Below are 15,746 nucleotides of genomic sequence, written 5' to 3'. Positions count from 1 at the left end.
GGAAGTGCTGGGAGAAAATGTTGTTACGGGGGATTTTACAACAGCAGGAGTAAATATACCTCAAAGAAACAAAATAAGAGTCACAGTTCAGGAACAGTAGGGCCTGAGGTTTTTGTCCCACTTCCCCATCTGCCCGTGTCACTGTGGAGAGTACTGCTGTGCCCAATCATACAGTAATAGTCGGCCTCGTCCTCAGTCTGCAGCCCGGAGATGTGCAGAACTCCTGCATTGGCCGAGCTGTCCTTGGATCCAGAGAAGCGGCTGGGGACCCCGGTGCCCTGGTGTTTGTTTGAGTCTGTGTGGTAGTACAGGAGATAGCGGGGACGGCTCTCTGACTTCTGCTGGTACCAGAATATAGCATAGCTTCCAACACTGAAGCCCATGCTCAGGGTGCAGGTGAGTCTGACAGATGCTCCAGGAGATGCAGAGAGGAGGGCGGCTGGGTCAGCACAGGCTGGGACAGGGAACCTGCAGACACAGACACGTGTGAATAAAAGGGCAGGAACCAGTGTGACAAACTCAGTCATTTTAGTCTGAGAGACTAAAATTGACTCGGAGTTGCCCTTTGTCCCCAAGACCTGTTTTACCTGTGCAGTGTGAGAGGAGAACAAGGAGGAGAGGAGTCCAGGCCATGGTGGACACAGTCCCTGGTCCCCACATGGCTGGGCTGCCCCAGGCCTCCTTTTCTTCCCACCCTCTGCCACAGGAGGGGCTCTTCATGCAAATGTGTGTCCATCCAGTGACTGCCCAGCCCCTCCCTGAGCCCTGGGCTGGGGCTCAGCTCACACTGCAGACTGAGGGGGAGGGAGGTTGGCTCCACCCCTTGGGGAGCCCTGGGAGGAAGCACCTGCTGGGACAGCACAGAGGGCCTTGCTCAGGGGACTGTGAGAGTCAGAGAGGACACAGCTGCTGGGTCCCCATCAGGGAGCACAGGGCCATCCCCAGACACAAGCTCCTCTTATGAATGGTTCTGGCTGAACCAATGTGAAGGGATCTCAAGTCAGTTCCAGAGCACCCCCTCCTGGACACAGTCAGTAATAATTTATAAGAAAAAGACTACTTGAGAGCTTAGCTATCAACCGGGTAACACACTGAGCAGAGACGTAGAAAAATGTCCTCATGACGCTGGTTCACCCTGACCAGTCCCTTAGTCTGAGTATTTGATGACCACTCCTGATCTCTGAGCGCACCCCTCTCCAACAAGATATCAACTCTGACCTCCCCAATTTCTGCCCACCTCCACTGCTCTGTGCCCTCCCTGTCCTGATCCAGGTGCTGAGAGCAGGTGCCCCTCCCTGCTCACCTGGGCTGTGCAGAGCCCTCCTGGGGCTTCCCACCCTGTTCAGCTCGCTTTGCTTCCTCCTAGACACTGTGAGCTACAGACCCCCAGACTCTCCAATGCATCACGTATTCTCCAACTGTAATGAAAGACGCCCTTGAGTTCAAATGGTACTAAATCCCCATTTATTTCCACTCACTCTGAATACTTGACGCAAGTCAAGAATGACACATACGCGGGACTAGCAGTTAGCGTAATGGCTATGTCACTGGACTCCCAAGTAGTCGACTGCTGTTCAAGTCCCGGACCTGGTGGCTTCAAACTCACACAGGCGCGTGTGCATGCATGCCCAAGATCCCGAGAGGAGAATGGAGGAGAAGGGATTGCGGTGTGGCCATCCCCCCTGGTGGGTGATTTCTCGCTTTCTGTCTCTCCATCTCTGTCTCTGTCTGTCTGGCGAGCGCACACGCTCTATAGCAAAAACCTCTCAAAAAAAAAAAAAAAAAAAACACTCGTCAAGGTGGAAAGATCAAATGCTAAAAGATAAAGCATTAAAAGATTTACCAACACTTCACTAGGGAGTGTCAATAGGCGAACATGGCAAAATAGCTGCAAGATATTTTAAATACACGTGCCCACGAAGATTCCTCTGTGATAATATTCTCCCATCAATCACCTCCTCTTCAAGCTTAAGTGTTTTTTCCTGCCTCATTCAAAGTCTCTCTGGTCCTGGCCACTCTTTCATCCACGCTGCTTCCCTCTCATGTCCTGCCCCAGCCTCCCCCAGAGCAAACACAGGTCTCCAGTGGCCAAAGTGACTAATCAGCCTGGACCTCAGGGTCCCTTTTCTTTGAATCCTCTTGTCATCCTGCCCCCGAATCTTTGACTTCCTTCAAGACCAGGTTTATACATCATCTTCTGGAGAAGCTATGGCCCCAGGAAGTGATTGTACATTTATTTCATAATATATTCTCTGCAGAGAGAGAGAAGAAGAGTAACGGGAGAGGGGACATCTCATGGGCAGAGTCACTGCAGCCTGTTCTCCATTTACCTACTCTGTCAAGATTGGGACATGTGCCTAGCTTGTTTTTAAGCCTCCAAGACTAGGATTCGAACTGTAATCAACCATGTGGGTTCTGGGTCCTTTAACTATGAGGGAAAAGACTGACCCATTCATTTTTTTTTTAATTATAAGTAGTTTATAAGTATCCCTCCAAACATAAGATTTTAATAAGTTGTGTGATTAAATAAATGTAGCAATAGAAATAGTAAAGAAAGGATAGGCCTGTGATTTCTATTGTCTGACTCATTTTTAAAATTGTGTGTATCTATTTACACACTCCAAAGCACGGTTTCTAAATTCTACAAATGCTTTATCTTTTAGCATTTCATCTCTTCGATGTGGAGAGAAGTGTGTATCATTCTTGCACCGTGTCAGGGATTGAGTGTGAGTGAAAATAAACCGTGAACTCAAGGTTGTCTGTTATAATCTGGGGAAAATGTGACTCCCAAGTCAACCTGAAAATCTATTTCTTATGGTCATTTCATTTGAAATTTACCTACGCCAAGAGAATTTAGCTCTTCATCTAATTAAGGATTTTAAGCAAAGCTTTAGGGTACCCAGAAAGTCTAACACATGAACTACAGAAAATTTCCCAGCTCAAATTTTTATATCCATTTTGCAATTTCCTATGTGTCATTTAAGATAACTCCTAGATTTCTATAAGATTCTTGTCTATTGGAGTAATAATAATGGAAACACATAGAAGGGATTAATGGTAACTTCCAGGGTTTGAATATGTCCTGCAAAGTTTATGTGCTGGAAACTTCATCCCCAGTGCAGCAGTGTTGGAGGTAGGGCCTAATAAGAGAAATTATTCTTGTCTGCAGTGAGTGAGTGACAGCCAGAATGGGTTGTGACATCTGTGAGCTCAGCCCCCATCACTCCTGTCCTCTTGCTCTTCCACCTTCCACCATGGGGTGACTCACATGAAGGCCTCCTGAGTTTCTGGGCCATGCTCTTGGACTTCCCAGACTCCAGAACCTGCGTCAAGTGAATTCTTCCTCATCGTAAACTATCAACCTATTTTATTCAAGTCTAGTAACACGAAATAGACCAAGACAGTAACACATTGCTCTGTTATAGCACACACCAATGTGTGGGTTTTCTGTAACACCCAGAATTCTTTGAATGGTGAGTAAGACACCCATGGTCTTGTCCTGCAGACAGTGGAGCCCAAGGTTTATACCTGACAACGTGCAGGGCCTCTCCTTGACATCCTCACCATCCTCATTCCATCCTAGTAGAACTTCTCAAGCCTGGGGACAGGAGAGCCATTTAGAGTAGGTCATCTATGTCCAAACTGTCCACATTTACTGAGAGAGAAAGAGAGAGAGAGAGAGAGGAACAGTTAGCTTTATGCCAACAGAACTCTGTCCTTTCACTTGGGTCTTGGATGTAGCCCATAAATCCTTTGGATTTCCCCTGTGACCACACCTCACATTTTACTAGTCAGTGACTAATGGTGGGCTCCCACTTAGGCTCAAGAAAAGGATGGCTCTACCAATTAGACCAGCTAACTGACTAAAGTGCTGGGCATTTGAACCACTTACATCAGTTCATCCTCCTGACCTTCAATGGATTGACAAGAGTTGAAAATTGAGTTCGATTTAATCATGTCTATGTAGCATAACTCCATAAAACTATGCACACTGCTATATTGGGTAAATTTTATCTTTTTTTTTTAAAGTGAGATTTTTGCTCTAGGGTGAGTGCACTTGCCAGAGAGACAGAGACAGAAAATGAGAAATCATGCCCCAGCGGTTATGGCAACACCACAATCCCTTCTCCTCCATTCTCTTCTTGGGATTTTGGGCATGCACGTACCCACGATCAACCTGAGTTTAAAGCTGCTGACCCTGGGACTCAAACTGCAGTCAACCATGTGGGAGTCCAGTGATGTCACCATTACACCATCTGCTGGTCTCAAAGTTTACTTATTAGCCCCATGGCTGAGAGAGACAGCAATATAATATCCCTAACAAATCCTGCTACATCACCCACTCCCAGCTTCAGTCAGCTCAGATCATGAGATTCTGTAATCCTGGCATACTCAGGGCAGGATCCAGATGAGAATCAGTCACTGTCCCAGGAGGCTCAGCCTGGCATAGTGTCTAGTTTTCCCTGGGTGGCACCATTCAGCCTCATGAGTGAACACCTAGGCTTAGAGTTTGCATTACTAAGAAAATCACCTGAGACTGGGGGTTTATACAGAAATATAGGTTTAGTGGCTCAGGATTCTGGGGAACAGAACATGACTGACAAGCAGAGAGTACATGGGTGAACGCAGAGCGAGAGAGACAGAGAGAGAGAGTGAGTGAGAGAGAGCAAGATCTGCAGGCAACTCTGTCATGTATGAACCCTGCTTTCATGATCACTAATCCCACACTATGAGAGCTCAAACTCACTGGATCTCTAATCATGAGGTAGTTTGTCTCCATGATCAAATCACTGCTCCCTAGACCTCACCTCTCAAACACCATCACACTGGGGACCTATATAAACGGATGAATGTTTGGGAGAAAAATCATGAGACAAACCATAGTGGTATTTCTGTATCAGTGTAAGGAGAGGGTGATCATCCTGAGGACACAGTCCAGGTGTGGAAGCTCTTAGAACTGACCATGTGTGTCTCTTCAACTGAATCATTTTGACTTGCCTCTCTTAAATAACCTGAGGTGCTTGTGAGAGATAGAAAGCGAGAAATCACCTCCCGGGGGGCATGGCCACGCCACAATCCTTCTCCTCCATTCTCCTCTCGAGATCTTGGGCATGCACACACACTCACCCAGTGTGAGTTTACGTCACTGGGTCCAGGACTTGAACCACAGTCGACTACATGGGAGTTTGGCTACTTAGCCATTACATTATATGCAGGTCCCAATTTTATTTTTTAAGTGAGATTTTTGCTATAGGGCATGTGTATTCACTGGAGAGACAGAGAGAGACAGAAGCCTGGAATACCTCCCTCCCCCGGGTGAGTGGCCACACTGCAATCCCTTCTCCCCCATCTTTCTCTCAGTATTTTAAGCATGCATGCGTATATTCCCAAGATGAGTTTCAAGTCTCTGGGACTCGAACCTTGGTTGGCCATGTAGGAATCCAGTGACATAACCATTATGCCATCTGTTGTTCCCTAGAGTCTGATTTTTACAATGTCTTGCCATGTCAGAATACTCAAGCTCCAGCTTCCCGTTTAGCTAGGATGATAGGTGTGTAGAACCTAGTCCGCCTCATTCAAGAAGGGTGAGGAATTGAACCCAGACCTCCCAGGTGGCTTCAGCCTCAGCCCCACCTTCTTCGCAGCACACAGCACCACAGTTGAGCCTCTGGGTTGATCTACACATATTAAATTGAAGCTGAATTTTATCATGATCATGTCTAATTTCTTGTGTGGTAATTCAATGTTGGCTGACATGATCCAGAATTGAGTATGTGTGTGTGTGTGTGTGTGTGTGTAAGAGAGAAAGAGAGAAATTAACCTTTGTCTCTGTTAACTTTCATCACTACTGGGCACATGAAGAAATATGTTTACACTTGCATTAACATTGCACATTAGCATAACAGGTAAACCAAAACAAAGGATAATGGATCCAAGCCCATCCTGTGGTGCCACAGAGAACGAGCTTCCTGAGCCCACAGAAGCTACAGGCAGCCTCGCTGCAGGAGACAGAGACGTCAGGAGCTCAGGGTGAGGCTGAGCTGAGGGTTTGTGTCTCACTTCCCCCCTGCCACCTGTCACTGTGGTAATGGTCGCCATGCCACAGAGCACAGAAATACTCAGCCTCGTCCTCAGGCTGGGCCCCCGTGATGGTGAAGGCAGCCTTGCCTCCAAGCAGGGAGCCTGAGAATCGGGCAGGGACTCCCGGAATCCGGTAGTTGGTGCCACTTATTAGACCCCGGGGTGCCTGGTAGGGCATCTGTTGGACCCATGTAGCATGGTTGCTGGTGGTGACGGCTCCAGCACTGGAGCCACAGGTGAGCGTGACCGTCCCCCCAGGAGTCATGGACAGTGAAGGTTCCTGAGTCACCACAACCTGGGAAGCGGCTCCTAAGGACAGGTGAGAAGCCAAATAGTCAGGAGAGAGACAGGGCCATGAAGGGTCAGGGTCACCTCCCCTCCCTCAGCCCAGGCAGAGCCCCTGACCTGCACAGTGAGCCAGGAGTGTGAGCAGGAGAGGAGCCCAGGCCATGGCACAGACCGCCCAGGGCTGAGCTTTGCAGGACTGCTCAGCACAGAGCCAGACCCGCAGCTGCCATTATAACCCCACAGCCTGAGGGGCGGGGCCTTCATGCAAATAGGCTCTCCTTCCTGGGGACCTTACCTGGCCAGGTCAGAGGTTCTGAGAAATCACACAGCAGTAGCAGGTGTTCATGGGACCATTTCCAGTTCCTCCTCCACTCCCAGGACCTGACACAGTGCCCTCTAGTGCCCATTGCTAGAATATCAGCGCTAGAAAGTTACTCTCCTCTGCTCCTTCCCCTTCCCCTCCCTCTCCTCACAGGTCTGGCAATATTGGTTTTGTAACTAAGTCAAACTTATGTTTGAAAGATCCCAGACCAGACTCAAAAAAATTGAGGGAAGGGAACCAGCAGTTAGCGTAATGGCTTTGTCGCTGGACTCCCACGTAGTCGACCGCGGTTCGCGTCCCGGACCCGGTGGCTTAAAACTCACGCCAGGCGCGTGTGCGTGTGCGCCCAAGATCCTGAGAGGAGAATGGAGGAGAAGGGATTGCGGCATGACCATCCCCCCTGGGGGGTGATTTCTTGCTTTCTGTCTCTCTGTCTCTCTCTGTCTGTCTGGCGAGCGCACGCGCCCTATAGCGAAAATCTCTCAAAAAAAAATTTTTGAGGGAAGGGAAGTTTTGAGTGTACACCAATGGAAAAAAAAGGAAAAAAGAAAGAAAAGAAGAAGAAAGAATTACTCTATACAAAAGGTGCCATAATAGACTAACATTTCTATATTTTTCTGGATTTAGCCACTCAAATTTGTGTTTAGAATAAACCACATTCTACTTATTTCTACAGAGGTTGGCTATTTCCATGGTGAGTATCCTCTAATATATTTGTTTGAAGGGAGGCACAGACACTGGAGTTTTTTCGTGTATTTCCAGGAGAGGAGGCTGCTTGTAATGGTTTAGATGAGTCCTTGTCCCCCAAAGTTTGTGTTTGGCGATGTGGTATCGGACATGGTGAAGCCTAGTGGGAGGTGACTGGATCGCAGTGATTACTTCAAGGAGACACCACTCTCGTGGATAGAAGAATGATGTCTGATGAGACCCAGTGAGTGTGCGCTCTCCTGAAAAAGGGCTAGTTCTCGCGAGAGCTGCTTGTTATACACAATATCTGCCCATGGCTTGTGCCCTTTCCTGAGATTCCTTGTGGTCATGGTGGCCATATGGTAGTCAGGTCCGATTCCAGGTCTACACCTTCAAATTATCCAGCCATCAGAATTGTAAGTCAGGGGGCTGGCAGGTGGTGTGATGGTTAAGGCTGCTGGACTCCCACATGGCCAGCCTCGGTTCAAATCCTGGACCTGGCAGCTTACTTTCTCACTCTCTCTCTCTTTCTGTCCCTCTCTAGTCAAATTAAAATAAATAAATAAATAAAGCTAAATAAAATAATTCTTTAAAAAAATAAAAAGAATTGTGAGTCAGTAAGCGTCTCTTTCTTTCTATATCATCCAGTCTCGGGTATTTCTGTTAGTCATGCACAAACGGAGTGAGACACCACTGGGCCAGGAAATCCCTTGTGTTCAGTACTTACAACCTCTGAGAGTGTAACAGGGAGATATGCTCCCGGGAAACACCCTCAGGTGGGATCAGAGAGATCATCTGGGACCCAACTGTGTATGCGCCCTCCTTTGGATATCGATTTATAATCAAGATCTTCATTTAAACCTCTGATGACCTACGTATGATCAAGGAGCCTCGCGTGCTTCTGTAAGTGGGGTGGATGTGTGTTTCTTTTTGGTGGCTGAGCTTGTTTTTGGTCTTCAGAGAAGGGAATGGACGGGTCACATTGGATATTTTTCTATAGACATCTTGAGGAGTTCAGATGAGCCTCTCCGGACTTGCTCTAAGGACTGAGGGGACCACGTGCAGACCCTGGGTCAGGAGGGAAAGACCTGGATGTGATGCCCTAGATGGAAGAGAGGAGGAGGGCTCCTACCTACCTGGAACGTGTGTGGCTAGAACACTTTTCTGAGCAGATCACAACTCCTGACTCTCAAGCTCAGGGGTGGTCAAGTGGTCTTAATGACTCTTTCTTGATCTTCCTCATTGGTCTTCAGTTTCATAGAGATTGCTGTCCTCACTGTGTTGTGGTTCGTCCCTCCTCCTTGTCTCCCACTTCCAAATCCAGCTCCTAAGCCCCAGCAGTAGTGCTCAGCCTTCGCCTTGGGCTGGACCCCCAAGAGGTTCAGGGAGGTTTTGTTTCAAATCAGGGTTCCTATAAAGGGCTGGGGTCCAGGAGACTCTGCTGTTTGTATCAAAAAAAACTATATCTGGGGGTATGACCAGGCTTCTATTAAAACCAGTGGTCACCACTGGTGACCACGCCAGTGCTAGAGCCACAGATGAGAGTGACTGTCCCTCCTGGGAAACATGATAACTGAGGTCCTGAGTCACCACAGTCTGAGAACCAGACCCTAAAACAAAACCAGACACACATCAGAAAGAGGAATGACAGAGGGGTCCTGCCAAGGCCTGTCCTCAACCCTCTCCATGCATTGGGCAGAGAATGAAGAGAGGCAGGAGAACGAGGGGTGTCCAGACCATGCTGTGGGCACTCCCCAGGTCCCAGAACCTGCAGCTGAAGCTGGACTCTGGGTGGCTCTCTGATCTCCTCCTCCACTCCCTGGCAAAGGTGTGATTTAAATGCAATATTATGCAAATGGGAGCCCTTTACCTCCCAGTCCTTCCACACTGGGCCTCAGCCCTGGGAGCAGCTGCTCTGTCAGGAGGTAGTGGCCATGAGCTCTGAGGTTCCCCATGGGAAGAAGCACCTGCTGTGGCCTCTCACTCATGCCAGGGAGCAACGCCAGGCCATGACCTGGGAACCTGGTGCATTTGTTCAGCCTTGCTCCCCGCTAGCAGCTCCACAGCGCCCACTGCTGGGCTTGGATAAGTATCATTTTTTTTTAGTCCGGTTGTGTTGATTTCCCCAGTGTCTGAATTCAATTTCATTCTTACCTGTTCTTGATTCCCTGCAAAGAGATTTTTAATTTTAAAAACTTCATTGGCTTTATTTTTCAGTTCTATAACGATTTCTTTTCTAAGAGTCTCTCTTTTTCCATGTGCTTCAAGTCGATCATAATTGTTCATCCAAGAAATGTCATGATTGCTGTTTTTAAAATCCCTGCCAGATCCTTTTAGCACCAAAATCTCCTTGGCAGTGTCCCTGTGTCTCGATGGCCTTTTCTTGTTCAAGTTGTGATTTTTATGATTTTTGAAATGAGGGGTTTTTTTTTATTATATGTATCACATTTTGGATATAGGTGACTTTGGTTTTTCTTTTTTTCTTTTTTCTTTCTTTTTTTTTTATGTTTCTTTCGCCATGGGACCCTACTGTTCTGTGTGTCAGAGAACATGGGTCGCGTGCTCAGCTCCGCAGTGGCCTCAGCTGCTGTGGCACCCAAACTCTCAGGCTCAGGAACTCAGACACCTTCTTGGGGATGATTCAGCAGTGGTTGTGTTGACTCACTGCCTTGTAGTGGGTGTGAGGTCAACTTTGGGAACCCCACTGATGGCGCAGAGGGGGTGCCAGGCTGGGTGAAGCTACTCTGTTGCTGCTGTGAGGGGGGCTGATGGAAACTCAGTTCTTCCTGGGGTCCACTGGGTCTCACTGACCAGGGAGGGGAGGTGACACCTGCAGTGCCCAAGACCTCTTGTCACCTCCTCTTCAGTACCTTCAATGCCAGGTTAGGGGGGGCTAAGGCAGAGGTTGTCACCGGACCCATAGTTTCCATGAGATTCCTGGAGTGCAGACCAGCTCTGCCTGAAGAAACTCTTTCAGTCTCATTGCTGAGGATGGGGGTGAAGTGCAGCTCCCCCTGGACCCTGCTACCCTCGGGGAGGGGCACTGAGTGATAAACAGCCCCAACTGGCCCTGCCCGGCTCAGCGCTGGGGGACACTGTGGGGTGGAGGCTCAGCTTGTGGCTGGACCCACTGACACGCCCATGAGGGAAATGGGGGCTCTACCTGCTTCTGCTGGGAGGGGGAGGGCAGGCCCTTCTTAGCACAGTGGGGTTCCCAGGGGGTGTTGAGCTTGGGAGCCTGCGAATCTTCCCATGAAGGAAGCGGGGCATTACAAGAACATTTCCTGCAGTTGCCATTTCATTGCTGAGGTTTCCCACGTTGTCATCCACTGTGAGCGTGTTACAACGGAACTGACAGTGAAGCTACTGATGCATTCAGGAGGTGGTTTTAATTGTGTCAGTGCAGGTGGCCCAGGGTTGCGCCCCATCTACAGCTCCCTCCTGCAGGGCGGTGCTGACCACAAGGCCCACAGTGAAGCTCAGTCCAGAAGCATCTCTCAGTTGCTCTTAGACCCTGACCTGGGCTCGGCCCATCCAACCTCTTCAGGCTCCTCCAACATCACTGGGGGTATCTTGAAGACCAGACACTTCCCTGCTCAGTCCTCACAAAATGCAGATCTGAGATCACAAAGCTCAGAACCATGGTCATTGAGCTACTAAAATCGATCATAGTGATGAATTTTAACGCAAAATTGATGTCTCTGTGGAGACAAACTGTATCTCGCTGCTGTACATGTGACATTTTAATCTGAATATTCAAAATAGAACACACTTCATCAGGTATTGACAACAGGTAGGGAGTGTGTCATTTTGGACTAAAAGGGGTACAATTTCTAGTCTCAAATAAGCTTCGTAGACCTATAAACTGTCCATCGGGAGGGGCCTCAGACACGAGGGAAAATATCATGTCACACCTGCGGAACAGTGTTTGATAGTGAAGCTGATGAATGTGAAATATTTCAATCCTGTTCTGCCCAGTTACACTTTCTCTGCACTTTCCCTCCCCCACCATCTCACTGAACTCTGTCCTCCGGAAGCTTGGTATTTCCCAGAATGCCATGGACCAGACTTGGTGCTGCCCTAGCTCTGTCCCTGGCTGGAGGCAGAGAGTCTCCCTGGGACAAGGTGGAGTCTCAGAGAAGGGAGGAGGGGCTCAGCCAGACCCAGATCTGCTCCCTCGTGGGCTGAACAGGAGACTTCGTTACTGGGTCACTGCCTCCGGGGTGTGGTTGAACCCCAGGACCACACACAGGACACAGCTATGTTCCTTTGCAGTGTGATTCTCAGTGGACTGCACTCGTTTGAGAATTACGCTTACATACTTATTATCATTTTATGAAATACTGGGAGACGGCTTGATATGGGGAACATTTTATAATAACAGATGAAAGTATATTTTAAGGCTAAGAAAATGAGTATCACAGGCCAGGACCAGTAGGGTCTGAAGTTCTTGTCCCACTTCCTCATCTGCCTGTGTCACTGTGAGCAGCATTGCTGTACCAGACACTGCAGTAATAGTCGGCCTCGTCCTCAGGCTGCAGCCCAGCGATGCGCAGAACGCCTGCATTGGCCGAGGTGTCCTTGGATCCAGAGAAGCGGCTGGGGACCCCGGAGCCCTGGTGCTTACGGGAGCCTGTGTAGTAGCTCAGAAGATACCGCGGAGGGCCTTCGGACTTCTGCTGGTACCAGTATATCCAGTAGTTACCCACATTGGAGCCACTGCTCAGGGTGCAGGTGAGTCTGGCAGATGCTCCAAGAGATGCAGAGAGGGAGGGCGGCTGGGTCAGCACAGGCTGGGAGAGGGAACCTGCAGACACAGACACACGAGAATCATGGGGCAGGGACAAAGGCGGTGATGCTTATAGACCTCAGCCAGAAGAGACTGAAGCAGGCATTGGTTTCTTTTCTGTCCCCAAGGCCTGTTTTACCTGTGCAGTGAAAGAGGAGTAAGAGGAAGAGAGGAGTCCAGGCCATGGTGGACACAGCCCCTGGTCTGACATAGCTGGGTTCCCCAGGCCCCCTTTTCTTCCCACCCTCTGCCACAGGAGGGGCTCTTCATGCAAATGTGTGTCCACCCAGTGACTGCCCAGCCCCTCCCTGAGCCCTGGGCTGGGGCTCAGCTCACACTGTAGACTGAGGGGGAGAGAGGTTGGCTCCGCCCCTTGGTGAGCCCTGGGAGGAAGCACTTACTGAAACAATACAAAAGACTTGTCCAGGGGACTGTGCCAGTCAGAGAGGACACAGCTGCTGGGTCCCCATCAAGGAGCACAGGGCCAGCCCTAGGATAGGCTCCTGTGATGAATGGCCCTGACTGAGCAGCTGCACAGAGACTGCCGGATAGTCCCACAGCACCCCCTTCTAATCTCAGGGCACACACCTGCCCTCGGACCTGAACCCCAAGAGCTCAGCTTTCTCTGCAGCTCATCAGGCACAGCCTCTGCTCACACCTGCAGTGTCTGATTCCTAGACACGGAGAGTACAGCTCTCTGTGTGGGTATTGTCACTCACAGAAGGAGTCCTGCTGTGGGAGGAACAGAAATACCTGAATGACCCCTTCCTGTGCCAGCTCCTCCAGAGAAGACCCTGCAAGCTCTGCATCCTCAGAATACACAACGCTTCTCAGTTTGCACACCTGTGCTGGAAAGGAATGTGTTCTAAGTACTCTCCCATGAATGAGTAGGTCAGTCTCCTCGATTTAGTTACAAGTTGGTTTTAATCTTGCCTCATGGAAAGGGCGCAGTGTACTCCCTCACACACACCCCCCACCGTGTGCAGCCCTGGGCTCCCACCCATGTTGCTTTGTTGGAATAAAGCCCGGATGAGCACCAGCCTTCTTCAGCCCTTGGTCATCAGCCTCCTAAGGCCATCCTTCCAGGGTGCCATGGTCTCCTGGGGACACACAGCCCACTTGTCCAGCTGTCCTTGCTTGGAGTTTTCTCACTAGGGGCCTTTGAAGGGCTCTGGATTAAAGATGTGAGTATGGTCGTCTCATTGAAAATGTTGCCAATTGTAAGATGCGTATTTAAGGTTTTGTTAGTATATGCTGTTGAGAGGTGGCCGCTTACAGGTTCCAATCTTGCTCTGCAGTGCATGGGCTCACGGAGGCGTCTTCTGTGCTCGGACCTGCTCCCCATCTGCCGCTCCCTGGGGTTTCTTTACTCAGTCCCTGGAAGCCCATCACGTCATTCTCCTTGGTCTGTGCATGACCCGGTGGCACCCAGTCCATCCTCCTGGTCACCTTCTCTGGGGTTCAAGTCCATGTTTCTCTCCCATTTCTCTAGATCTTGAGGTCAAAGTTCTTACTTTTCATGGCCTTGTCATCAAACCCAGATCTGCAAATGCAAAATGCCCAGAAATAAAAAGAAATCATCTCTATGTGTGACCTGCTCCTCCTCACGAGGCTACAAGTCTGGCGAATTCAGGTATTCAGTCAACAAAGCATCCTGGGTTTGTCCTTTGCTCGAAATCAGGTTCTGAGCTCTGTAATGGTAAAGGATATAAGAAAGAAGAAACGAAAAGGAAAAATAATCCCTCTTCTCAGAACTCACAGCAGTGTAGACACAGTGCACAGAATAATTAACTAAAAAAAGACTTTCCCACCCACACCACTCACTCTCCAGCACGTGTAGCCCCATCCTGACTGCTGAGAGTCCCTCTCTCCTTCCACAGAACGGGGTCCTGACCTTGCCCATGCTGTGTCCACAGCCTTCCCTGGTCTGCACCTGGGCTAGGTTATCAGTTAGTCCCATGGCAGTGGGTCCAGTGACTCCAACCTCCTCCACAGTGGTCAGGATCACTGTTGGGAGCCAGGAGCTCATCCATGATTGCTGGTTGTGACTGTCATGGGCTCTTGCACAGATGTCATTTCATCGTTATCCAGAAGTTGCACGAATATCCTGGTCTCCGTCTAAATTTTCACAGGTAGCCAAGGTTAACTTTTCTGGATATAATATCGATTTCATTAGCTGATACACTGAGGGATATTTGTCAATATCAGCTACGTGCATAAGATTCGAGGTTTCAAATCTGCTATCGTCCCAATGGAGGTGGGCTTCCTTGATTTGCTATGATGAGAAAAATGTGTGGACCGCATTCCGATTCTCTCTCTCCCTCTCTCACTTCACTAGGACCCAGCACTGTGGTTGGCAGAGTCAGCACCACATGCCCCAGAGCCCTGAGAGGAGCACGAGAATACGTCCGGAAAGTGGGATGACTGGTCACTTGTACCCAGTTGAAAGGATCAAAAAGCAAGTTCCCTATTCCCAGATCGTTTTTTCGGTCCTGAAGAGAAACTTCTCTTTGTGAGGAGGGTAAAGAGCAGTCCAGGCCATGGTGGAGAGGCACCCAGAGTTGTTCTGGCTCAGATGTAACTAAGGCAGTTCAGATCCTCCCGCCCAGGCATGGTTTATTCTCTGCCCAGGAAGCTCTGTAGGTCTCATTCCTTCATGTGGTCTTATTCCTACTGTGGCTGTCCACCTATTTCTGCCTGAATGTCAGGCCTGGAAATGACTCTATGAGGGTGGAGGATGAAACGGCAACAGGGATGTGAGTCAGAGCCCAGAGCTCACACGGTTCCTGGTAGCTCAGGTGCAGGAAGGGCCCCTCAGTGACAGCTCTGCTTGCCCAGTGTGTAGAGCTTGAGAGTTTCTTATGGTGTCTGGCCCAGAGCCCTGCCTTCTCAGGACCATCAATGGCTCCCCCTGCTGGTCTCAGCTCCTGGTCCTCCAGCCTCTCTGACACTCCTGGATGGGCCCTGGGACTATTGCAGATGGATCGTTCCGATGACACTGTCCCAAATGAGGGAGTGAAGAGGTCCCCTTGTGGTGTTCAGGGCTCAGAGATGAGTTTTTCCAATTCGGTCATGGCCTCCAGGCCCCTGGTTACACAGTTATGCTCCCAGACCTTTCAGGAGCATCTGGCATCTGAATTTGTTCCTGTCAGGTCCATGAGGTCATTACAGACTGGGAGCATCTTCAGTCCAGGCTCAGGCTCAGTGCTCTGCAGAGTCCCTGGGTGGCTCATACCTGCTGGTGAGTCTTCATGGCTTACTCCTACTGGCTGACTCATTTGGTGGTGGTGACTGTTGCTGGGAAGGTCTACAGTTGAATTTTCCACATACCACTCTGCAAGCCTAGGCTTTTCGTGGTCACCTTTATGCTGAGAATATAGTGTTGTCATGGGGCAGTGTCTGTGCTCTTCCTTGCTTCTCTTGGTGTAACCCTCCCCCAAATTTTTACAGAAGAGTTTATTGATTTCTTGAGAGAGACAGTGTGACTAACAAACAGGTCAGAGGGAAGGAGAGAGACCACTCCCCCCTTACAGTCACTATGCTGTCTTTTTTTTTTTTTTTTTGAACACCTTCCAGGAC

General features: G+C 49.4%; 1 pseudogene and 2 gene segments (V, D, J or C); all 3 read right to left on the bottom strand.

Annotated features, from left to right (window-relative positions):
- Positions 1–65: 65 nt before the first annotated feature.
- Positions 66–633, bottom strand: LOC102501676 (immunoglobulin lambda variable 5-39-like; annotated as a pseudogene).
- Positions 634–6,025: 5,392 nt separating this feature from the next.
- LOC102501255 (Ig lambda-2 chain V region-like) lies at positions 6,026–6,570 on the bottom strand. The segment is given in 2 exon segments: positions 6,026–6,390; positions 6,487–6,570. Coding segments are annotated over 2 exon segments (411 nt in total).
- A 5,237-nt stretch (positions 6,571–11,807) lies between these two features.
- On the bottom strand, positions 11,808–12,370 carry LOC102500855 (immunoglobulin lambda variable 5-39-like). The segment is given in 2 exon segments: positions 11,808–12,185; positions 12,307–12,370. Coding segments are annotated over 2 exon segments (390 nt in total).
- Between the last annotated feature and the right edge of the window lie 3,376 nt (positions 12,371–15,746).

The sequence above is a fragment of the Tupaia chinensis genome, unplaced genomic scaffold, assembly GCF_000334495.1.
Source record: "Tupaia chinensis unplaced genomic scaffold, TupChi_1.0 Scaffold000323_1, whole genome shotgun sequence".
NCBI classification, from domain to species: Eukaryota; Metazoa; Chordata; class Mammalia; order Scandentia; family Tupaiidae; genus Tupaia; species Tupaia belangeri.
This window is presented reverse-complemented; position numbering and strand designations above follow the sequence as displayed.